Source organism: Chiloscyllium plagiosum, unplaced genomic scaffold (assembly GCF_037043375.1).
Source record: "Chiloscyllium plagiosum isolate Xiang-an unplaced genomic scaffold, Cpla_swu_hap1 HiC_scaffold_5, whole genome shotgun sequence".
Taxonomy (NCBI): domain Eukaryota; kingdom Metazoa; phylum Chordata; class Chondrichthyes; order Orectolobiformes; family Hemiscylliidae; genus Chiloscyllium; species Chiloscyllium plagiosum.
Window position 1 is genome coordinate 136,874,097 of NW_028270143.1, and position 27,394 is coordinate 136,901,490.

General features: G+C 47.9%; 1 protein-coding gene across 1 annotated transcript in view; it reads right to left on the reverse strand.

Annotated features, from left to right (window-relative positions):
• The window catches only part of LOC122550360 (uncharacterized), a 192,501-nt gene that overhangs the window by 153,881 nt on the left and 11,226 nt on the right, over positions 1-27,394 (reverse strand). The window contains exons 4-5 of the mRNA XM_087987777.1: positions 26,159-26,254; positions 21,607-21,705 (exon numbers count right to left, since the gene is read on the reverse strand). Coding sequence (XP_087843903.1) covers positions 21,607-21,705; positions 26,159-26,254 — 195 coding nt within the window. The remainder of the gene's footprint in view (positions 1-21,606; positions 21,706-26,158; positions 26,255-27,394) is intronic.

Below are 27,394 nucleotides of genomic sequence, written 5' to 3' on the forward strand. Positions count from 1 at the left end.
TACACACATAATCTTAATCTCACCCACAGACACACTCACTCACCTCTACACACACAATCTTAATCTCACCCACAGACACACTCACTCACCCCTACACACACAATCTTAATCACACCCACAGACACACTCACTCACCCCTACACACACAATCTCAATCTCACCCACAGACACACTCACTCACCCCTACACACACAATCTCAATCTCACCCACAGACACACTCACTCACCCCTACACACACAATCTTAATCTCACCCACAGACACACTCACTCACCCCTACACACACAATCTCAATCTCACCCACAGACACACTCACTCACCCCTACACACACAATCTCAATCTCACCCACAGACACACTCACTCACCCCTACACACACAATCTCAATCTCACCCACAGACACACTCACTCACCCCTACACACACAATCTCAATCTCACCCACAGACACACTCACTCACCCCAACACACACAATCTCAATCTCACCCACAGACACACTCACTCACTCCTACACACATAATCTTAATCTCACCCACAGACACACTCACTCACCCCTACACACACAATCGCAATCACACCCACAGACACACTCACTCACCCCTACCCACACAATCTTAATCTCACCCACAGACACACTCACTCACCCCTACACACACAATCTCAATCTCACCCACAGACACACTCACTCACCCCTACACACACAATCTCAATCACACCCACAGACACACTCACTCACCCCTACACACACAATCTCAATCTCACCCACAGACACACTCACTCACCCCTACACACACAATCTCAATATCACCCACAGACACACTCACTCACCCCTACACACACAATCTCAATCTCACCCACAGACACACTCACTCACCCCTACACACACAATCTCAATCTCACCCACAGACATACTCACTCACCCCTACACACACAATCTCAATCTCACCCACAGACACACTCACTCACCCCTACACACACAATCTCAATCTCACCCACAGACACACTCACTCACCCCTACACACAATCTCAATCTCACCCACAGACACACTCACTCACCTCTACACACACAATCTCAATCTCACCCACAGACACACTCACTCACTCCTACACACACAATCTCAATCTCACCCACAGACACACTCACTCACCCCTACACACACAATCTCAATCTCACCCACAGACACACTCACTCACCCCTACACACAATCTCAATCTCACCCACAGACACACTCACTCACCTCTACACACACAATCTCAATCTCACCCACAGACACACTCACTCACCCCTACACACACAATCTCAATCTCACCCACAGACACACTCACTCACCCCTACACACAATCTCAATCTCACCCAGACACACTCACTCACCTCTACACACACAATCTCAATCTCACCCACAGACACACTCACTCACCTCTACACACACAATCTCAATCTCACCCACAGACACACTCACTCACTCCTACACACACAATCTTAATCTCACCCACAGACACACTCACTCACCCCTACACACACAATCTCAATGTCACCCACAGACACACTCACTCACCCCTACACACACAATCTCAATCTCACCCACAGACACACTCACTCACTCCTACACATGCAATCTCAATCTCACCCACAGACACACTCACTCACCCCTACACATACAATCTCAATGTCACCCACAGACACACTCACTCACCCCTACACACACAATCTCAATCTCACCCACAGACACACTCACTCACTCCTACACATACAATCTCAATCTCACCCACAGACACACTCACTCACCCCTACACACAATCTCAATCTCACCCACAGACACACTCACTCACTCCTACACACACAATCTCAATCTCACCCACAGACACACTCACTCACCCCTACACACAATCTCAATCTCACCCACAGACACAGTCACTCACCCCTACACACACAATCTCAATCTCACCCACAGACACACTCACTCACCCCTACACACACAATCTCAATCTCACCCACAGACACACTCACTCACCCCTACACACACAATCTCAATCCCACCCACAGACACACTCACTCACTCCTACACACAAAATCTTCATCTCACCCACAGACACACTCACTCACCCCTACACACACAATCTCAATCTCACCCACAGACACACTCACTCACCCCTACACAGAATCTCAATCTCACCCACAGACACACTCACTCACTCCTACACACACAATCTTAATCTCACCCACAGACACACTCACTCACCCCTACACACACAATCTTAATCACACCCACCGACACACTCACTCACCCCTACACACACAATCTCAATCTCACCCACAGACACACTCACTCACCCCTACACACAAAATCTTTTCTCACCTACAGACACACTCACTCACCCCTACACACACAATCTCAATCTCACCCACAGACACACTCACTCACCCCTACACACACAATCTTAATCTCACCCACAGACACACTCACTCACCCCTACACATACAATCTCAATCTCACCCACAGACACACTCACTCAACCCTACACACACAATCTCAATCTCACCCACAGACACACTCACTTGACCCTACACACACAATCTCAATCTCACCCACAGACACACTCACTCACTCCTACACACACAATCTTAATCTCACCCACAGACACACTCACTCACCCCTACACCCACAATCTCAATCTCACCCACAGACACACTCACTCACTCCTACACTCACAATCTCAATCTCACCCACAGACACACTCACTCACCCATACACACACAATCTTAATCTCACCCACAGACACACTCACTCACTCCTACACACACAATCTCAATCTCACCCACAGACACACTCACTCACTCCTACACACACAATCTTAATCTCACCCACAGACACACTCACTCACCCCTACACACACAATCTTAATCTCACCCACAGACACACTCACTCACTCCTACACACACAATCTTAATCTCACCCACAGACACACTCACTCACCCCTACACACACAATCTTAATCTCACCCACAGACACACTCACACACCCCTACACACACAATCTCAATCTCACCTACAGACACACTCACTCACCTCTACACACACAATCTCAATCTCACCCACAGACACACTCACTCACCCCTACACACACAATCTCAATCTCACCCACAGACACACTCACTCACTCCTACACACACAATCTCAATCTCACCCACAGACACACTCACTCACTCCTACACACACAATCTCAATCTCACCCACAGACACACTCACTCACCTCTACACACACAATCTCAATCTCACCCACAGACACACTCACTCACCCCAACACATACAATCTCAATCTCACCCACAGACACACTCACTCACCCCTACACACACAATCTCAATCTCACCCACAGACACACTCACTCACCCCTACACATACAATCTCAATCTCACCCACAGACACACTCACTCACCCCTACACATACAATCTCAATCTCACCCACAGACACACTCACTCACTCCTACACACACAATCTCAATCTCACCCACAGACACACTCACTCACCCGGACACACACAATCTCAATCTCACCCACAGACACACTCACTCACTCCTACACACACAATCTTAATCTCACCCACAGACACACTCACTCACCTCTACACAGAATCTTAATCTCACCCACAGACACACTCACTCACCCCTACACACACAATCTTTTCTCACCCACAGACACACTCACTCACCCCTACACACACAATCTCAATCTCACCCACAGACACACTCACTCACCCCTACACACACAATCTCAATCTCACCCACAGACACACTCACTCACCCCTACACACACAATCTCAATCTCACCCACAGACACACTCACTCACCCCTACACACACAATCTTAATCTCACCCACAGACACACTCACTCACTCCTACACACATAATCTTAATCTCACCCACAGACACACTCACTCACCTCTACACACACAATCTTAATCTCACCCACAGACACACTCACTCACCCCTACACACACAATCTTAATCACACCCACAGACACACTCACTCACCCCTACACACACAATCTCAATCTCACCCACAGACACACTCACTCACCCCTACACACACAATCTCAATCTCACCCACAGACACACTCACTCACCCCTACACACACAATCTTAATCTCACCCACAGACACACTCACTCACCCCTACACACACAATCTCAATCTCACCCACAGACACACTCACTCACCCCTACACACAATCTCAATCTCACCCACAGACACACTCACTCACCCCTACACACAATCTCAATCTCACCCACAGACACACTCACTCACTCCTACACACACAATCTCAATCTCACCCACAGACACACTCACTCACCCCTACACACAATCTCAATCTCACCCACAGACACACTCACTCACCCCTACACACAATCTCAATCTCACCCACAGACACACTCACTCACTCCTACACACAAAATCTTCATCTCACCCACAGACACACTCACTCACCCCTACACACACAATCTCAATCTCACCCACAGACACACTCACTCACCCCTACACACAATCTCAATCTCACCCACAGACACACTCACTCACTCCTACACACACAATCTTAATCTCACCCACAGACACACTCACTCACCCCTACACACACAATCTTAATCACACCCACCGACACACTCACTCACCCCTACACACACAATCTCAATCTCACCCACAGACACACTCACTCACCCCTACACACAAAATCTTTTCTCACCTACAGACACACTCACTCACCCCTACACACACAATCTCAATCTCACCCACAGACACACTCACTCACCCCTACACACACAATCTTAATCTCACCCACAGACACACTCACTCACCCCTACACATACAATCTCAATCTCACCCACAGACACACTCACTCACCCCTACACACACAATCTCAATCTCACCCACAGACACACTCACTTGACCCTACACACACAATCTCAATCTCACCCACAGACACACTCACTCACTCCTACAAACACAATCTCAATCTCACCCACAGACACACTCACTCACCCCTACACACACAATCTCAATCTCACCCACAGACACACTCACTCACTCCTACACACACAATCTTAATCTCACCCACAGACACACTCACTCACCCCTACACCCACAATCTCAATCTCACCCACAGACACACTCACTCACTCCTACACTCACAATCTCAATCTCACCCACAGACACACTCACTCACCCATACACACACAATCTTAATCTCACCCACAGACACACTCACTTACTCCTACACACACAATCTCAATCTCACCCACAGACACACTCACTCACCCCTACACACACAATCTTAATCTCACCCACAGACACACTCACTCACTCCTACACAAACAATCTCAATCTCACCCACAGACACACTCACTCACTCCTACACACACAATCTTAATCTCACCCACAGACACACTCACTCACCCCTACACACACAATCTTAATCTCACCCACAGACACACTCACTCACTCCTACACACACAATCTTAATCTCACCCACAGACACACTCACTCACCCCTACACACACAATCTTAATCTCACCCACAGACACACTCACACACCCCTACACACACAATCTCAATCTCACCTACAGACACACTCACTCACCTCTACACACACAATCTCAATCTCACCCACAGACACACTCACTCACCCCTACACACACAATCTCAATCTCACCCACAGACACACTCACTCACTCCTACACACACAATCTCAATCTCACCCACAGACACACTCACTCACTCCTACACACACAATCTCAATCTCACCCACAGACACACTCACTCACCCCTACACACACAATCTCAATCTCACCCACAGACACACTCACTCACCCCTACACACACAATCTCAATCTCACCCACAGACACACTCACTCACCCCAACACATACAATCTCAATCTCACCCACAGACACACTCACTCACCCCTACACACACAATCTCAATCTCACCCACAGACACACTCACTCACCCCTACACATACAATCTCAATCTCACCCACAGACACACTCACTCACCCCTACACATACAATCTCAATCTCACCCACAGACACACTCACTCACTCCTACACACACAATCTCAATCTCACCCACAGACACACTCACTCACCCGGACACACACAATCTCAATCTCACCCACAGACACACTCACTCACTCCTACACACACAATCTTAATCTCACCCACAGACACACTCACTCACCTCTACACAGAATCTTAATCTCACCCACAGACACACTCACTCACCCCTACACACACAATCTTTTCTCACCCACAGACACACTCACTCACCCCTACACACACAATCTCAATCTCACCCACAGACACACTCACTCACCCCTACACACACAATCTTAATCTCACCCACAGACACACTCACTCACTCCTACACACACAATCTCAATCTCACCCACAGACACACTCACTCACTCCTACCCACACAATCTCAATCTCACCCACAGACACACTCACACACCCCTACACACACAATCTTAATCTCACCCACAGACACACTCACTCACCCCTACACACACAATCTTAATCTCACCCACAGACACACTCACTCACTCCTACACACACAATCTCAATCTCACCCACAGACACACTCACTCACCCCTACACACACAATCTCAATCTCACCCACAGACACACTCACTCACCCCTACACACACAATCTCAATCTCACCCACAGACACACTCACTCACCCCTACACACACAATCTCAATCTCACCCACAGACACACTCACTCACCCCTACACACACAATCTCAATCTCACCCACAGACACACTCACTCACCCCTACACACACAATCTCAATCTCACCCACAGACACACTCACTCACCCCTACACACACAATCTCAATCTCACCCACAGACACACTCACTCACCCCTACACACACAATCTCAATCTCACCCACAGACACACTCACTCACTCCTACACACACAATCTCAATCTCACCCACAGACACACTCACTCACCCCTACACACACAATCTCAATCTCACCCACAGACACACTCACTCACCCCTACACACACAATCTCAATCTCACCCACAGACACACTCACTCACCCCTACACACACAATCTCAATCTCACCCACAGACACACTCACACACCCCTACACACACAATCTTAAACTCACCCACAGACACAGTCACTCACCCCTACACACACAATCTCAATCTCACCCACAGACACACTCACTCACTCCCACACACACAATCTTAATCTCACCCACAGACACACTTACTCACCCCTACCCACACAATCTTAATCTCACCCACAGACACACTCACTCACCCCTACCCACACAATCTTAATCTCACCCACAGACACACTCACTCACCCCTACACACAATCTTAATCACACCCACAGACACACTCACTCACCCCTACACACACAATCTCAATCTCACCCACAGACACACTCACTCACCCCAACACACACAATCTTAATCTCACCCACAGACACACTCACTCACTCCTACACACACAATCTCAATCTCACCCACAGACACACTCACTCACCCCTACACACACAATCTTTTCTCACCCACAGACACACTCACTCACCCCTACACACACAATCTTAATCACACCCACAGACTCACTCACTCACCCCTACACACACAATCTTAATCTCACCCACAGACACATTCACTCACTCCTACACACACAATCTTAATCTCACCCACAGACACACTCACTCACACCTACACACACAATCTTAATCTCAACCACAGACACAGTCACTCACCCCTACACACACAATCTCAATCTCACCCACAGACACACTCACTCACTCCCACACACACAATCTTAATCTCACCCACAGACACACTTACTCACCCCTACACACACAATCTCAATCTCACCCACAGACACACTCACACACCCCTACACACACAATCTCAATCTCACCCACAGACACATTCACTCACTCCTACACACACAATCTTAATCTCACCCACAGACACACTCACTCACACCTACACACACAATCTTAATCTCAACCACAGACACAGTCACTCACCCCTACACACACAATCTCAATCTCACCCACAGACACACTCACTCACTCCCACACACACAATCTTAATCTCACCCACAGACACACTTACTCACCCCTACACACACAATCTCAATCTCACCCACAGACACACTCACACACCCCTACACACACAATCTCAATCTCACCCACAGACACACTCACTCACCCCTACACACACAATCTCAATCTCACCCACAGACACACTCACTCACTCCTACACACACAATCTCAATCTCACCCACAGACACACTCACTCACTCCTACACACACAATCTCAATCTCACCCACAGACACACTCACTCACCCCTACACACACAATCTCAATCACACCCACAGACACACTCACTCATGCCTACCCACACAATCTTAATCTCACCCACAGACACACTCACTCACTCCTACACACACAATCTCAATCTCACCCACAGACACACTCACTCACCCCTACACACACAATCTTAATCACACCCACAGACACACTCACTCACCCCTACACACACAATCTTAATCACACCCACAGACACACTCACTCACCCATACACACACAATCTTAATCACACCCACAGACACACTCACTCACTCCTACACACACAATCTCAATCTCATCCACAGACACAGTCTCTCACCCCTACACACACAATATCAATCTCACCCACAGACACACTCACTCACCCCTACACACACAATCTTAATCTCACCCACAGACACACTCACTCACCCCTACACACACAATCTCAATCTCACCCACAGACACACTCACTCACCCCTACACACACAATCTTAATCTCACCCACAGACACACTCACTCACCCCTACACACACAATATCAATCTCACCCACAGACACACTCACTCACCCCTACACACACAATCTTAATCTCACCCACAGACACACTCACTCACCCCTACACACATAATCTTAATCTCACCCACAGACACACTCACTCACCCCTACACACACAATCTCAATCTCACCCACACACAAACTCACTCACCCCTACACACACAATCTCAATCTCACCCACAGACACACTCACTCACCCCTACACACACAATCTCAATCTCACCCACACACAAACTCACTCACCCCTACACACACAATCTTAATCTCACCCACAGACACACTCACTCACCCCTACACACAATCTCAATCTCACCCACAGACACACTCACTCACCCCTACACACACAATCTCAATCTCACCCACAGACACACTCACTCACTCCTACACACACAATATCAATCTCACCCACAGACACAGTCACTCACCCCTACACACACAATCTTAATCTCACCCACAGACACACTCACTCACCCCTACACACATAATCTTAATCTCACCCACAGACACACTCACTCACCCCTACACACACAATCTCAATCTCACCCACACACAAACTCACTCACCCCTACACACACAATCTCAATCTCACCCACAGACACACTCACTCACCCCTACACACACAATCTCAATCTCACCCACAGACACACTCACTCACCCGTACACACACAATCTCAATCACACCCACAGACACACTCACTCACCCCTACACACACAATCTTAATCACACCAACAGACACACTCACTCACCCCTACACACACAATCTCAATCTCACCCACAGACACACGCACTCACTCCTACACACACAATCTTAATCTCACCCACAGACTCACTCACTCACCTCTACACACACAATCTCAATCTCACCCACAGACACACTCACTCACTCCTACACACACAATCTCAATCTCACCCACAGACACACTCATTCACTCCTACACACACAATCTCAATATCACCCACAGACACACTCACTCACCCCTACACACACAATCTCAATCTCACCCACAGACACACGCACTCACTCCTACACACACAATCTTAATCTCACCCACAGACTCACTCACTCACCTCTACACACACAATCTCAATCTCACCCACAGACACACTCACTCACCCCTACACACAATCTTAATCTCACCCACAGACACACTCATTCACTCCTACACACACAATCTCAATCTCACCCACAGACACACTCACTCACCCCTACACACACAATCTCAATCTCACCCACAGACACACTCACTCACCCCTACACACACAATCTTAATCTCACCCACAGACACACTCACTCACCCCTACACACACAATCTTAATCTCACCCACAGACACACTCACTCACCCCTACACACACAATCTCAATCTCACCCACAGACACACTCACTCACCCCTACACACACAATCTTAATCTCACCCACAGACACACTCTCTCCCCCCTACACACACAATCTTAATCTCACCCACAGACACACTCACTCACCCCTACACACACAATCTTAATCACACCCACAGACACACTCACTCACCCCTACACACACAATCTCAATCTCACCCACAGACACACTCACTCACTCCTACACACACAATCTCAATCTCACCCACAGACACACTCACTCACCCCTACACACACAATCTTAATCTCACCCACAGACACACTCACTCACCCCAACACACACAATCTTAATCTCACCCACAGACACACTCACTCACCCCAACACACACAATCTTAATCTCACCCACAGACACACTCACACACCCCTACACACACAATCTCAATCTCACCTACAGACACACTCACTCACCTCTACACACACAATCTCAATCTCACCCACAGACACACTCACTCACTCCTACACACACAATCTCAATCTCACCCACAGACACACTCACTCACTCCTACACACACAATCTCAATCTCACCCACAGACACACTCACTCACCCCTACACTCACAATCTCAATCTCACCCACAGACACACTCACTCACTCCTACACACACAATCTCAATCTCACCCACAGACACACTCACTCACCCCTACACACACAATCTTAATCTCACCCACAGACACACTCACTCACCCCTACACACACAATCTTAATCTCACCCACAGACACACTCACTCACGCCTACACATACAATCTCAATCTCACCCACAGACACACTCACTCACCCCTACACACACAATCTTAATCTCACCCACAGACACACTCACTCACTCCTACACACAGACACACTCACTCACCCCTACACACACAATCACAATCTCACCCACAGACACACTCACTCACTCCTACATACACACACACACTCACTTCCACCCTCCCAGTTCACACTTACTTTCACTCACTTAGCCAGAAAAGAAAAGGACCAAAACAGAAGTGTTTCGAGTGGAGGCAAGTCCCAGTCAGGGGGACAGGTCTGTGTGCAGTCCAATCACTGACCTGGAGCTGGTGGGTTTACTCCCTGTTTGATTTTTCTATAATGCCTCAATGTTAGCCTCACAGTGACCATCAGTCTGTCGATCGTTTTACCCAAGTGTTTTCTTTTTGTCTTTGAATTTAATAATTTATTTCTTTTAATGTCTCTTAATCTAGTTTGTCTCATCTTTTGACAGAGAATTGGAGATAGTATTTAAGACATAGAGTCTGACAGCACAGAGACAGGCCCTTCAGCCCAAACTGGCCCATGCTGACCAAAATGGCCTCCCACACTAACCCCATTTCCCTGCACTTGGCCCATATCCTTCTAAACCTTTCCTATCCGTGTATTTATCCAAATGCCTTTTAAATGTTGTTAATGTACCCGCCTCAACCACTTCCTCTGCAGCTCATTCCATATGCGTACCACCCTCTGTGCAAACAAATTTCCCCTCAGGTTCCCTTTTATTCTTTCCCCTCTAACCTTAAATTGATGCCCTCTAGTCCTCGATTCCCCAACCCTGGGAAATAGACTGACTGCATTTACCCTGTCCATGCCTCTCATAATCTTATACACCTCTAAAAGATTCCCCCCTCAGTCTCCTATGCTCTAAAATAAACATTCTAGCTTGTTCAACCTCTCCCTAAAACTCAGACCATGGAGTCCAGACAATATCCTTGTAAATTTCTTCTGTATTCTTTCTAGATTAGTAATGTCCTTCCTACAACAAGGTGACCAAAACTGAACGCAATACTCCAAGCGTGGTCTCACCAACATCCTGGATAACAGCAACATAACTTCCCAACTTCTATACTCAATGACCTGACTGATGAGGGCCAGTGTGCCAAAAGCCTTCATCATTGCCCTGTATACCTGGGACACCACTTTCAGAGAACTGTGAACCTGAACTCCAAGGTCCCTCTGTTCCATGACACTCCTTAAGGTGAAAGTGAGGGCTGCAGATGCTGGAGATCAGAGCTGAAAATGTGTTGCTGGAAAAGCACAGCAGGTCAGGCAGCATCCAGGGAACAGGAGAATCGACGTTTTGGGCATAAGCCCTTCTTCAGGTCTTAAGGCCCTACCATTCACCGTGAAACTCCTACCTTGATCTGACTTTCCAACACACGAAATCTCACCCCTATCTATATTAAACTCCATTTGCCATTTCTTAGCCCACTTCCCCAGCTGATCAAGGTCCTGCTGTAATTTCTGATAATCTTCCTCACTGTCCACAATAACGCCTATTATAATGTCATCTGTAAATTTACTAATCATGCCTTGTGTAGTCCCATCCAAATCATTGATACAGGTAACAAACAGCAATGGGCCCAGCACTGACCCCTGAGGTACTCCATTTGTCACAGGCCTCCAGTCTGACAATCATCCTTGCAATATTACCCTCTGCTTCCTACCATCAAGCCAAGTATTGTTACAGAGAATGTGGGGGGAGGGTGGTCTCGTTTCCAGACTGCATCCTTGCTTTTCTGTTTTATTTCCCTTTTATCTGACCAATCAGAGGGCTGTTGTTATAGTCAGCCCTCCTGGTCTCACACCAAATGGTGCCCGTGTTTCTGAACTCAATGCCCCCAACAGGTAACATTTATTGAGTAATTTTTTGGAAGGTTTTACACCATGAGATATTTTACCAAACCCACTATCAACCTGTACCTGTGGTGTCTCTCTGGTCTAACTCCAGCCCCATCTTAACCACGTGGTGTTCCCCAAAGTAATTGCCACTCGGTGCCCATCCTGAAGGCCTGGTGCCCACACCATCTGTACAAGCGGGTCGTGTACCTGATGAAGGACTTTTGCCCGAAACGTCAATTTTCCTGCTCCTCGGATGCGGCCCGACCTGCTGTGCTTTTCCAGCACCATCCTAATTTAAACTCTGGTTTCCAGCATCTGCAGTCCTGACGTTTTCCTGGCTAATTTGTAATGCAGAGTACACCAACAGCAGTGCAGCCTTTCCAGGTTACGGTCAGACAGAGGAGAGTGTAAAAAGGGTGTTGGTGTAACACTATTAATTAAGGAGCCAATTACTACAATAAAGGAGCGATGATATCTGGGGAAGATCCTCAAATGAGGTTTTGTGGGTAGAACGTAGGATTATTAAGGGACAGTTACTTTATTGGGAATGTAATATAGGTCCCCAAACAGTCAGTGGGTATTGGTGGAGCAAATAAGTAGACAGGTCATACAGGTGTTTAAGAGTAATAATCTGGTATTTATACTGGGGGGGGGGGAGACTTCAACTTTCCCAACGTAAAGTGGGATGAACATAGTGTTAAGGTTTAGAGGGAGCACATTTCTTGAAATATATCCAGGATAGTTTTTTGTACCAATACGTAGAGGGTCTGACAAGGGACAACACAGTGCGACATCTGGTTCTAGGAAAAGAGGCTGGACAGGTGTTGCTGCAACAATGCAGGGACGTTTTAGTGATGGTGACCACAACACAGTAGTTCAAATTTGTTGTGGACAAGGAAAATGATGACCTGCAAAAGATGGTTTTGCATTTTATTAAAATAAAGCAGGATCTGGCCATCTCGACTGGGAACAGCTCCTTGTGGTTAAATCTACACTGGAACAATAGGGAGCATTCAAAAAGGAGCGAGTGAAGAGTACTAGTCCAACATGTACCCTTTACAGGGAAAGGTGGGGGCAGTAACTTCAGAGAACCCTAGATATCAAGGACAATTCAAGACTGGATGAAGCAGACAAGAAGGTTTTTAGGAAATCCAAAGGGAGCAATTCAGCTGTGACCCCGAGAGAATATAGGAAGTGCAAGAGAGAACACAGAACACAGAACAGTACAGCACAGTACAGGCCCTTCAGCCCTCGGTGTTGTGCTGGCCTTTTATCCTGCTCTAAGATCAGACTAACCGACATACCCTTCATTGTACTATCATCCATGTGCCTAGCCAAGAGTCACTTAAATGTCCCTGATGTCCCTGACTCTACTCCCACCGCTGGCAGCGCATTCCACACACCCACCCACTCTCTGTGTAAAACACCCACCTCTGACACCTCCCCGAAACCTTCCTCCAATCACCTTAAAACTATGCCCCGAATGAAAGACATTTCTGCCCTGGGGAAAAGTCTCTGGCTATCTCCTCTATCTCTGCCTCTCATCATGTTGTACACCTCTATCGAGTCACCTCTCATCCTCCTTCACTCCAATGAGAAAAGCCCTAGCTCCCTCAACCTTTCTCAATAAGACACACCCTCCAGTTCAGGCAGCTTCCTGGGAAATCTCCTCTGCATCCTCTCTAAAGCTTCCACATCCTTCCTATAAGGAGGAGACCAGAACTGAACACAATATTCCAAGTGTGGTCTAACCAGGGCTTTATAGAGCTGCAGCATAACCTCACAGCTCTTAAACTCAATCCCCCTGTTAAGAAAAGCCAACACACCATACACCCTATCAACGTGGGTGGCAACTTTGAGGGATCTATGGACGTGGACCCCAAGATCCCTCTGTTCCTCCACACTGCCAAGAATCCTGCCTTTAACCCTGGAATCTGTATTCAAATTCGACCTTCCAAAGTGACTCACTTCACACTTTTCCAGGTTGAACTCCATCTGCCACTTCTCAGCCCAGCTCTGTATCCTGTCAATGTCCCATTGCAACCTACAACATCCCCCCCACACTATCCACCACTCCCCCAACCTTCATGTCATCGGCAAACTCACTAACCCACCCTTCCACTTCCTCATCAGGTCAGTTATAAAATCACAAAGAGCAGAGGTCCCAGAACCGATCCCTGTGGAACACCACTGGTCACCGAGCTCCAGGCTGAATACTTTCCATTCCTAGACGTGAGGGTACAGAGAACACTGAACGGAGAATTCACCACTAAGGTACACAGGAAAGCCACACACACAGACCAAGTCCTGAACTATGAAAGCAACCACCCCAACACACACAAACGAAGCTGCATCAGGACACTATTCAAAAGGCCACAACACACTGTAGTACACCAGAACTGCAAAAAGAGGAAGAGGAACACCTATACAAGGTATTCGCCAAAAACGGATATCCGCGCAATTTCATCAACAGATGCCTCAGGGACAGACAACAGAACGAGGACATGCCGCAACCCAAAGGACTAGCCACACTACCATATGTCAAGAACATCTCTGAAATGACAGCCAGACTACTGCGACCACTAGGACTTATAACAGCACACAAACCAACACCCACCCTCAGACAACAACTCACCAGAACGAAGGACCCGATACCCAGCATGAGCAAAACTAATGTAGTGTACAAAATCCCATGCAAGGACTGCACAAAACACTATATAGGACAAACAGGAAGACAGCTAACGATCCGCATCCACGAACATCAACTAGCCACGAAACGACACGACCAGCTATCCTTAGTAGCCACACACAGACGACAAGCAACATGAATTTGACTGGGACAACACTACCATTATAGGGCAAGCCAGACAGAGAACAGCCAGGGAATTCCTAGAAGCATGGCACTCATCCACAAACTCCATCAACAAACACATAGACCTGGACCCAATATACCGGCCACTACAGCGGACAGCTGAAACTGACAACCGGAAGCGGCAGGGACAGGCCACTATAAATGCTGGAGGATACACCACAGAAGCGCTTCAGAGGAGGCTCCCAAGCACTGAGGATGTCACCTAGACAGGGGACGAAACGTTTGCAACAAAAACTTCCAGCTCGGCGAACAGAACCACAGCAACGAGCACCCAAGCTACAAATCTTCTCACAAACTTTGAACACCTACGAGCAAGAGACACTAAGACAAGCCAGGAAATGGGAATCCTGCGCTAACTGCCTAAGCACCACATATGAACAACTCCGATTCCTACACGAATGCTGAAAGAATCGAATCCTTCCACCATGTGTCAGATACAGACCACCAGTCAACAACCCACAAGCCAGGGACACAGCCAGACAGAACGGATTCAGGATGATCCAGGTAATGATTACAGACGCTCACAACCGACTGCACAGATACAGACATGAAATTGCGCGCCAAAAATCGTTAATTTCAAAAACCACCAATCAGGAATGGACCCGGACCATAGAACAGGCCGTCACCATAGGACAGAACAGGACCACACACCGCAAAAACACGGCACTAAAAGAAAAAATGGCCAAACTAACACACAACAGACAGGACACCACAACACACACCTGGGTTAGAAACCTCTCCCACAGACAGCTCACAGACATGGAAAGAACAATACTGGCCAAGGGACTCAACTACAACCACAGGGACGCCAAGACAGCAGACTTCCTAGCAGCACTAGAATGCACACTCAGGAACAATGGACTGACAGAAGAGACACAACAAACAGTGAGACAAAGTATCGTACCCCTGATAACAAGGAAAAGACAAACACATAACCTCAACACCAAGGAGAGGGAAGCACTAAAATCACTAAGAAACGATAAGAACATAATCATACTACCAGCAGACAAAGGCAGAATGACGGTCATCCTGGACAAAGCAGAGTACATCCAAAAAGCACAACAACTACTTGCAGATACCAACACCTACCAAAAGAGGGAGTTTGACCCCACCCCACAGCTCACCAATAGGATAAACAACACACTGAGGAACCTACAAAAAAACGGACAGATAACCAGGTCTGACCTACAAAGAATGAAACCTGAAAGCAACAACACCCCCAGATTCTATGGACTACCCAAAGTGCACAAACCAGACATCCCACTCAGACCCATAGTATCACTACCAGGGACACCATCACACAAACTGGCTAAAGAATTACAGCAGAAACTGAAACACCTGATCAGCGGATCCAGACACTCTGTACAATCAACACAGCAATTTCAGGCAATTCTGGTTCTTTTCCCTTGCAATTTTAGATTAGATTAGATTCTTGGACATCATCAGAAATATACACATAGACAAGGAAGAAACCATGGTCTCATTCGGTGTAACGGCACTGTTCACCTCTATTGACAAAGCCCTAGCCAGAGAAACAATAGCCAACCTGCTGAACAGACACAACAGACAACAGGACGTTGAACCCATCAACAAAGACGGCATACTTAAAATACTGGACTTGTGCCTCACAACACACTTCACATTCAACAACCAGATATACGAACAAATCAACGGCACACCCATTGGCTCACCGATCTCGGGACTCACAGCAGAAGCAGTAATGCAAAGGTTAGAACAAACAGTCTTACCACAAATTCAACCCAAACTCTGGGTCAGATACGTTGATGACACGTTTGTAATCATTAAAAACACAGAAATAGAGAAAACACACCGGATCATCAACTCCACACTCACAGGAATCCGATTCACGAGAGAGGAAGAAAAGGACAACCAACTCCCATTCCTAGGCGTGAGGGTACAGAGAACACCAAACGGAGAATTCACCACTAAGGTACACAGGAAAGCCACACACACAGACCAAGTCCTGAACTATGAAAGCAACCACCCCAATACACACAAACGAAGTTGCATCAAGACACTATTCAAAAGGGCCACAACACACTGCAGCACACCAGAACTGCAAAAAGAGGAAGAGGAACACCTATACAAGGTATTCGCCAAAAACGGATATCCGCGCAATTTCATCAACAGATGCCTCAGGGACAGACAACAGAACGAGGACATGCCGCAACCCAAAGGACTAGCCACACTACCATACATCAAGAACATCTCTGAAATGACAGCCAGACTACTGCGACCACTAGGACTTATAACAGCACACAAACCAACAGCCACTCTCAGACAACAACTCACCAGAACGAAGGACCCGATACCCAGCATGAGCAAAACTAATGTAGTGTACAAAATCCCATGCAAGGACTGCACAAAACACTATATAGGACAAACAGGAAGACAGCTAACGATCCGCATCCATGAACATCAACTAGCCACGAAACGACACGACCAGCTATCCTTAGTAGCCACACACACAGACGACAAGCAACATGAATTCGACTGGGACAACACTACCATTATAGGGCAAGCCAGACAGAGAACAGCCAGGGAATTCCTAGAGGCATGGCATTCATCTACAAACTCCATCAACAGACACATCGACCTGGACCCAATATACCAACCACTACAGCGAACAGCTGAAACTGACAACCGGAAGTGGCAGGGACAGACCACTATAAACACCGGAGGAAACATCAAAGAAGCGCTTCAGAGGAGGCTCCCAAGCACTGAGGATGTCACCTAGACAGGGGACGAAATGTTTGCAACAAAAACTTCCAGCTCGGCGAACAGAACCACAGCAACGAGCACCCGAGCTACAAATCTTCTCCCAAACTTTGAATACTTTCCATCTACCACCACCCTCTGTCTTCTATGGGCCAGGCAATTCTGTATCCAGACAGACAGGTTTCCCTGTATCCCATGCTTCCTTACTTTCTGAATGAGCCTACCATGGAGAACCTTGCTAAAGTCCATATACACCACATCCACTGCTCTACCTTCATCAATGTGTTTAAGAAAGTAATAGGAAGAGCAAAAAGGAGGGATGAGAAAGGACTTGCAAAGAGGATTAGGGAGTACCCTGAAATACTTTATAAATACATTAAAGAAGAAGTGAACCAGGGAAAGAGTAGGCCCCATTAGGCTTCAAACAGGCAACCTGTGTGTGAAGCTGCAGGACACTTAAAGAGTGTTAACTGAATACTCTTCTTCGGTCTTCACTCTGGAAAAGGAGAACATTGGTATAGAATTCAGGAAAGGGTCTCTGAGGAACGTGCACAGTTTGACAGAGAAAATGGAGAGGTTTTGGAGGCTCTATCAGGTTTAAAAATGGATAAATATCCTGGCATGGATGAATTGAATCCAGATTGCTGTGGGAGGTGAGGCAGGAAATTTCAGGAACGCTGACAAATGTTTAATTTCTCTCTGGCCATGGAGGAAAGTGTCAGAGGACTGGGACGCTAATTTCAAGATGAATGGTAGAGATGAGCCAGGAAATTATAGACTGGTGGGTCTCATGTCACTGGTAGGGAAACTATTGGAGAGAATTCTGAAGGAGAGAATCAATACCCACTTGGAAAGATATGGGTTAATGACAGATAGTCAGCATGGCTTTGTCAGAGGGAGGTCATACCCAACCATTTTGTGAGATTATTTTGAAAATGTGACCAAGTGTGTGGATGAGGGAAGTTCAGTCGATGTCATTTATATGGATTTTAGCAAAGCTTTTAATAAGGTCTCAGATGGGAAACTGATTGTGAAGGTTAAAGCCCATGGAATTGTGGGAAACTTGGTGACATGGATCAGAAATAGGGCACAAAGGCTAGTGGTAGAAGGCTGTTTGAGTGACTGAAGGATAGGATGGTTAAGGCAGCTTATGGGACACTTGCTTTTATCAATTGTGGCATTGAGTATAAGAGCAAGGAGCTAATGTTGGAGTCATACAGAGTATTGGTTAGGCCCCAGCTGGAGCACTGTGTGCAGTTCTGGTCACCTCACTACACAGCACGAGAGGAGGGACAGAGGAGATTCACCAGGATGTTCCCTGGCATAGAGAAATTGAGCTAGAAGGCGATATGAGGTAGGCTTGGATTGTTTGGTTTATCGATAGAGAAGGCTGAGGGGAGACATGATTGAGGTGGAGAAGACTGAGGGGTATGGACAGGGTGATCAGAGAGCAGCTGTTCCCTTGGTTGAAGGGTCAGTCACAAGGGGACACAGATTTAGGGAAAGGGGGAGGAGATTCAGAGGGGATTTGGGAAAAGACCTTTTCACTCAGAAGGTGGGAGGAAGCTGGAATGCACTGTCTGGGAAGGTAATAGAGACCAGAAACCTTCCAACCGTTAAAAAATATTGGATGAGCAGCTGAAAGATCATAACATTCAAGAATATGGGACAAGTGCAGGAAATTGGGATTAGTGAGACTTCAGTGATAGTTATGTCAGTGTGGACCCACTGGGCCAAAGGGCCTTTTCTGTACTGGATGAGTGTATGAAGGGCCGAATGGCATCTTGCTGCACCATAATGATTCTGTGAAAGGAGAGTGGTTTCTCTCAGAGCAGTTAAGGACTGAGCAGAAAATGTTGTTTTGTGCAATTCCCAGACCAGGCATGTCTGGTTCAAAATGTACATCTTATTTGAAGATGAGAAAGTATAAGCTTTCAGTTTTGAAAGTAATTGTTTCAGAAAACTCTACGATTCACAGTACAGAAACAGGGAGAGTCACCAAAGTTGAACTTAAAGATTTGTTGGAGAAAGATAATTTCTCTGAATTTGAGTCACTGCAAAATGAAGATGTTGAGAAATTAGTTGCAGCTTTACTTTGCTGGGTGTTTTCAGATCTTTCTCACTGTTCTGCAACGAGTTGGTTTGCTTTGGGTTTTTTTGTGTAATAAACTTGTGTTCTGTTGTGAAAGAAAATCTGCACCCTTGTGTGTGACTATGTTTCAGTCAACGACAGCACAGTAATAAAAATAAAAAAAATCTATGAGGCTAGATCCAGAAGATAGACCATGCAGTGGTATCTCCAACTGCATTCTTAATAATCTGTTCCTTAAACATTAATTATTATCTTTCCACTTTTGTGACTTTTCTGATGTTATCCAATCTGTTACAGAGAATTTGCCCTCTCATACTTTCATAGCTTCCTTTTAGACTGAGGGCCCTTCTTCCTGATTATTCTACTTTCTAACTCAATGAAGAATTTATCATGTTAGATTAGATTAGATTACTTTACAGTGTGGAAACAGGCCCTTCGGCCCAACAAGTCCACACCGACCCGCCGAAGCGCAACCCACCCATACCCCTACATTTACCCCTTACCTAACACTACGGGCAATTTAGTATGGCCAATTCACCTGACCTGCACATCTTTGTGACTGTGGGAGGAAACCGGAGCACCCGGAGGAAACCAACCCAGACACAGGGAGAACGTGCAAACTCCACACAGTCAGTCGCCTGAGGCGGGAATTGAACCCGGGCCTCAGGCGCTGTGAGGCAGCAGTGCTAACCACTGTTCCACCGTGCCGCCCAAGGTGACCACTCTTTCCAAAATGACCTCTCACACTGTCACTGGGTCAGAACCCTGGAATCCCCTCCCTCAGGACATTGTGGGTCAACCCACAGCGCAGAGAGTAGAGGGGTTCAGGAGGCAGCTCACCCCCACCTTCTCAAGGGGCAACTAGGGATGGGCAATAAACACTGGTGTTGAGAGGTTTCTGCCCCCTCACACAGCCTTTTGTCACTCACCTCCAACCCAGTGCCCCTTGCCCATCCCCGCTCTCCCACGGGGAGTTACCTGCTGCTGCTCCAAGTATGAGAAGGCAATCTCCAGGTTCCACCGGCGCCTCCAGTAGGTGAAGAACATGAGCAAGTGCCAGAGACCAGAGATCCGGGGCTGGAACCAACACAGAGACACATCACTGCAGACTGAGACAGAGAGAGGGAGAGAGAACGCAGAGACACATCACTGCAGACTGAGACAGAGAGAGGGAGAGAGGGAGAGAGGGAGAGAGAACGCAGAGACACATCACTGCAGACTGAGACAGAGAGAGGGAGAGAGGGAGAGAGGGAGAGAGAACGCAGAGACACATCACTGCAGACTGAGACAGAGAGAGGGAGAGAGAATGCAGAGACACATCACTGCAGACTGAGACAGAGAGAGAACGCAGAGACACATCATTGCAGACTGAGACAGAGAGAGAACGCAGAGACACATCATTGCAGACTGAGACAGAGAGGGAGAGAGGGAGAGAGGGAGAGAGAACGCAGAGACACATCACTGCAGACTGAGACAGAGAGAGGGAGAGAGAACGCAGAGACACATCACTGCAGACTGAGACAGAGAGAGGGAGAGAGGGAGAGAGGGAGAGAGAACGCAGAGACACATCACTGCAGACTGAGACAGAGAGAGGGAGAGAGAACGCAGAGACACATCACTGCAGACTGAGACAGAGAGAGAACGCAGAGACACATCATTGCAGACTGAGACAGAGAGGGAGAGAGGGAGAGAGGGAGAGAGAACGCAGAGACACATCACTGCAGACTGAGACAGAGAGAGGGAGAGAGAACGCAGAGACACATCACTGCAGACTGAGACAGAGAGAGGGAGAGAGAACACAGAGACACATCATTGCAGACTGAGACAGAGAGGGAGAGAGGGAGAGAGGGAGAGAGAACGCAGAGACACATCACTGCAGACTGAGACAGAGAGGGAGAGAGGGAGAGAGAACGCAGAGACACATCACTGCAGACTGAGACAGAGAGAGGGAGAGAGAACGCAGAGACACATCACTGCAGACTGAGACAGAGAGGGAGAGAGGGAGAGAGAACGCAGAGACACATCACTGCAGACTGAGACAGAGAGAGGGAGAGAGAACGCAGAGACACATCACTGCAGACTGAGACAGAGAGAGGGAGAGAGAACGCAGAGACACATCACTGCAGACTGAGACAGAGAGGGAGAGAGGGAGAGAGGGAGAGAGAACGCAGAGACACATCACTGCAGACTGAGACAGAGAGAGGGAGAGAGAACGCAGAGACACATCACTGCAGACTGAGACAGAGAGAGGGAGAGAGAACGCAGAGACACATCACTGCAGACTGAGACAGAGAGAGAACGCAGAGACATCATTGCAGACTGAGACAGAGAGGGAGAGAGGGAGAGAGGGAGAGAGAACGCAGAGACACATCACTGCAGACTGAGACAGAGAGAGGGAGAGAGAACGCAGAGACACATCACTGCAGACTGAGACAGAGAGGGAGAGAGGGAGAGAGGGAGAGAGAACGCAGAGACACATCACTGCAGACTGAGACAGAGAGGGAGAGAGGGAGAGAGAACGCAGAGACACATCACTGCAGACTGAGACAGAGAGAGAACGCAGAGACATCATTGCAGACTGAGACAGAGAGGGAGAGAGGGAGAGAGGGAGAGAGAACGCAGAGACACATCACTGCAGACTGAGACAGAGAGAGGGAGAGAGAACGCAGAGACACATCACTGCAGACTGAGACAGAGAGGGAGAGAGGGAGAGAGAACGCAGAGACACATCACTGCAGACTGAGACAGAGAGAGAACGCAGAGACACATCATTGCAGACTGAGACAGAGAGAGGGAGAGAGAACACAGAGACACATCATTGCAGACTGAGACAGAGAGAGAACGCAGAGACACATCACTGCAGACTGAGACAGAGAGGGAGAGAGGGAGAGAGGGAGAGAGAACGCAGAGACACATCATTGCAGACTGAGACAGAGAGAGAACGCAGAGACACATCATTGCAGACTGAGACAGAGAGGGAGAGAGGGAGAGAGGGAGAGAGAACGCAGAGACACATCACTGCAGACTGAGACAGAGAGGGAGAGAGAGGGAGAGAGAACGCAGAGACACATCACTGCAGACTGAGACAGAGAGGGAGAGAGGGAGAGAGAACGCAGAGACACATCACTGCAGACTGAGACAGAGAGAGAACGCAGAGACACATCACTGCAGACTGAGACAGAGAGAGAACGCAGAGACACATCACTGCAGACTGAGACAGAGAGAGGGAGAGAGAACGCAGAGACACATCACTGCAGACTGAGACAGAGAGAGAGAGAGAGAGAACGCAGAGACACATCACTGCAGACTGAGACAGAGAGGGAGAGAGGGAGAGAGGGAGAGAGAACGCAGAGACACATCACTGCAGAATGAGACAGAGAGAGGGAGAGAGAACGCAGAGACACATCACTGCAGACTGAGACAGAGAGGGAGAGAGGGAGAGAGGGAGAGAGAACGCAGAGACACATCACTGCAGAATGAGACAGAGAGAGGGAGAGAGAACGCAGAGACACATCACTGCAGACTGAGACAGAGAGAGGGAGAGAGAACACAGAGACACATCATTGCAGACTGAGACAGAGAGAGAACGCAGAGACACATCATTGCAGACTGAGACAGGGAGGGAGAGAGGGAGAGAGGGAGAGAGAACGCAGAGACACATCACTGCAGACTGAGACAGAGAGAGAACGCAGAGACACATCATTGCAGACTGAGACAGGGAGGGAGAGAGGGAGAGAGGGAGAGAGAACGCAGAGACGCATCACTGCAGGGAGAGAGAGAGACAGCAACAAGTGCGTGCAAATGTATGTGTGAGAGAGTACGTGTGCACACACACAAGTGTGAGTAAATATGACTGAGTCAGCGTGCAAATGAGTAAATGTGAGTGAGTATGTGTGCGAATGAGGAGATGAGACTGTATATGTCTGGGTGAGTAAATGAGTGTGTGCGAGTGTGAGTAAATATGAGTGAATGAATGAGTGTGTGTGTGAGAGTAAATGTGCGTGTATATGAGTGAGAATAAATCTATGTGTGCACAAATCTGTGAGCAAGTGTAAGTAAATGTGAATGAATCTGTGCAAGTGAGTAAATGTGAGTGTGCGCGGGTGACTGTGAGTAAATGTGATTGTGTGTGTGCGGGTGTGTGTAAATGTGAGTGAGTGTGTGTGCAAGTGTAAGTAAATGTGAGTGAACGTTTGTGTGTGTGTGTGAATAGAACGCTTCCCAAGACTTCCATATCCTTCCTATAATGCAGTGACCAGAACTGTATGCAATATTCCAAGTGCGGAGTTTTGTACAGTTGCACTATGACCTCATGGCTCTGAAACTCAATCCCCCTCCCAATAAAAGCTAACACACTGTACACCTTCTTAACAATCCTATCAACCTAGGATGTCCAAGATCTCTCTGCTCATCTACACTACCAAGAATCTTACCATTAGCCCAGTACTCTGTGTTACTGTTGCTCCTTCCAAAGTGAATCACCTCACACTTTTCCGCATTAAACTCCATTTGCCACCTCTCAGCCCAGCTCTGCAGCTTATCTATGTCCCTCTGTAACCCACAACATTCTTTGGCACTTCCATAACTCCACCGACCTTAGTGTCATCCATAAATTTACTAACCCATCCTTCTAAGCCCTCATCAGGTCATTTATAAAAATGACAAACAGCAGTGGCCCTAAAACAGATTCTTGTGGCACCCCGCCAGTATCTGAGCTCCAGGATGAACATTTCCCATCAACCACCACCCTCTGTCTTCTTACAACTAGCCAATATGTGAGAGTGTATGTGAGTATGGATGAGTGAGTATGTGCAGGAGTGAGTAAATGTGAGTGCATGTGAATGTGTGTGCAAGTGACCGTGTGCAAGTTTGAGTGAGTCCGCACGTGCAAGTGTGAGTGTGAGAATGTTTGTGTGTGTGTCTCAGTGTGAGAGGAAGTGCGTGTTTGAGTCCTAGTGTGTGGGTAAGTTAGTCAGTGAGAGCGTGTGTGGGTGTAAGAGTGTGAGGAGATTGTGAGTTAGTGTATCGATGTGCGGGTGTAAGAGCGGAAGGGTGTGAACGGACTAATACAGGTTCCCTAACCCTGATGCAAGACCTTCATTCAACTCATTAACCACCCAGTTATTACTCTTTAGTGTGCACAAAGTATTCTCACTGCAAGGTGGTACTCTCTGACCAGGGGAGTTCCTTTTGGCCAAAAGCCCCTGAGCTCTGAGCACTGCCCCCCTGTGATTCCCCCTCCCCACTCCACTGGGGTTCCCTATGTGACTCTCACTCTGCACTACCTACAGTATAGCTCCCATTTCCACTGGCTGCCAGTCTCTGATTGGCCTTGAGCTCTCAGTCAGCAGGTCATCGACTGCCAGGGGCACCAATCATGGGGAAGGACCAATCTCCTTGGTCTCCCCAGAGCACTATGGAGGTGGGGGGGGGGGGTAGGGAGAGGTTGTGGAGATCCTCGCCAATTCTCCAATCAGTGGCCAAGCCCAAGATGGGCCTGACCAATCACAGCTGGAGGTTTGACACTCACCAGAACATCTCCTGTCAATGCTTCGAGGAAGATAATGAAAAATTCTCCATCTTGTAAATCCTGCAACACATTCACCGTCCTCCTCGATAACTGCCTCTGAAGAGGAGACACAGGAACGGTCACAGTGTGCACAGTCTGATCCCACCAGGATAGCACTCACCCAGACCAACGTCCCCCCCACTCCACCCTGACCCCTCCCACCACAAGTGCTCCCACACAGGCGTTGACCAGTGAGCCTCCCACCCCAAACCCTCCCAGTCCGACCCCTCCACCCCGAACCCCGACTCTGACCCCTTCCACTGACCTCACCTCCCCCTCCCCACTTCGGAAGGTCTGCTGCTGTCAATAGAAAGGATCACCAAGCTCACTGAGTTTCATGTCAAAGGGAGTAGGGGAGTGCAGAAGGTGGGTAGGGAGGAGGAAAGAGGAAGATAGAGCTGGAGAAAGATAGTGGAGTGGAAGGAGAGAGGGTTAGGAGAGAGACGCATAAAGGTGGATAATTCCCCAGGACCTGACCAGGTGTACCCGAGAATTCTGTGGGAAGCTAGAGAAGTAATTGCTGGGCCTCTTGCTGAGATATTTGTATCATCGATAGTCACAGGTGAGGTGCCAGAAGACTGGAGGTTGGCAAACGTGGTGCCACTGTTAAAGAAGGGTGATAAGGACAAGCCAGGGAACTATAGACCAGTGAGCCTGACGCGGTGGTGGGCAAGTTGTTGGAGGGAATCCTGAGGGACAGGATGTACATGTATTTGGAAAGGCAAGGACTGATTAGGGATCGTCAACATGGCTTTGTGCGTGGGAAATCATGTCTCACAAACTTGATTGAGTTTTTTGAAGAAGTAACAAAGAAGATTGATGAGGGCAGAGCGGTAGATGTGATCTATATGGACTTCAGTAAGGCGTTCGACAAGGTTCCCCATGGGAGACTAGTTAGCAAGGTTAGATCTCATGGAATACAGGGAGAACTAGCTATTTGGATACAGAACTGGCTTAAAGGTAGAAGACAGAGGGTGGTGGTGGAGGGTTGTTTTTCAGACTGGAGGCCTGTGACCAGTGGAGTGCCACAAGGATCGGTGCTGGGTCCTCTACTTTTTGTCATTTACATAAATGATTTGGATGCGAGCATAAGAGGTAGAGTTAGTAAGTTTGCAGATGACACCAAAATTGGAGGTTTAATGAACAGTGAAGAGGGTTACCTCAGATTACAACAGGATCTGGACCAGATGGGTCAAT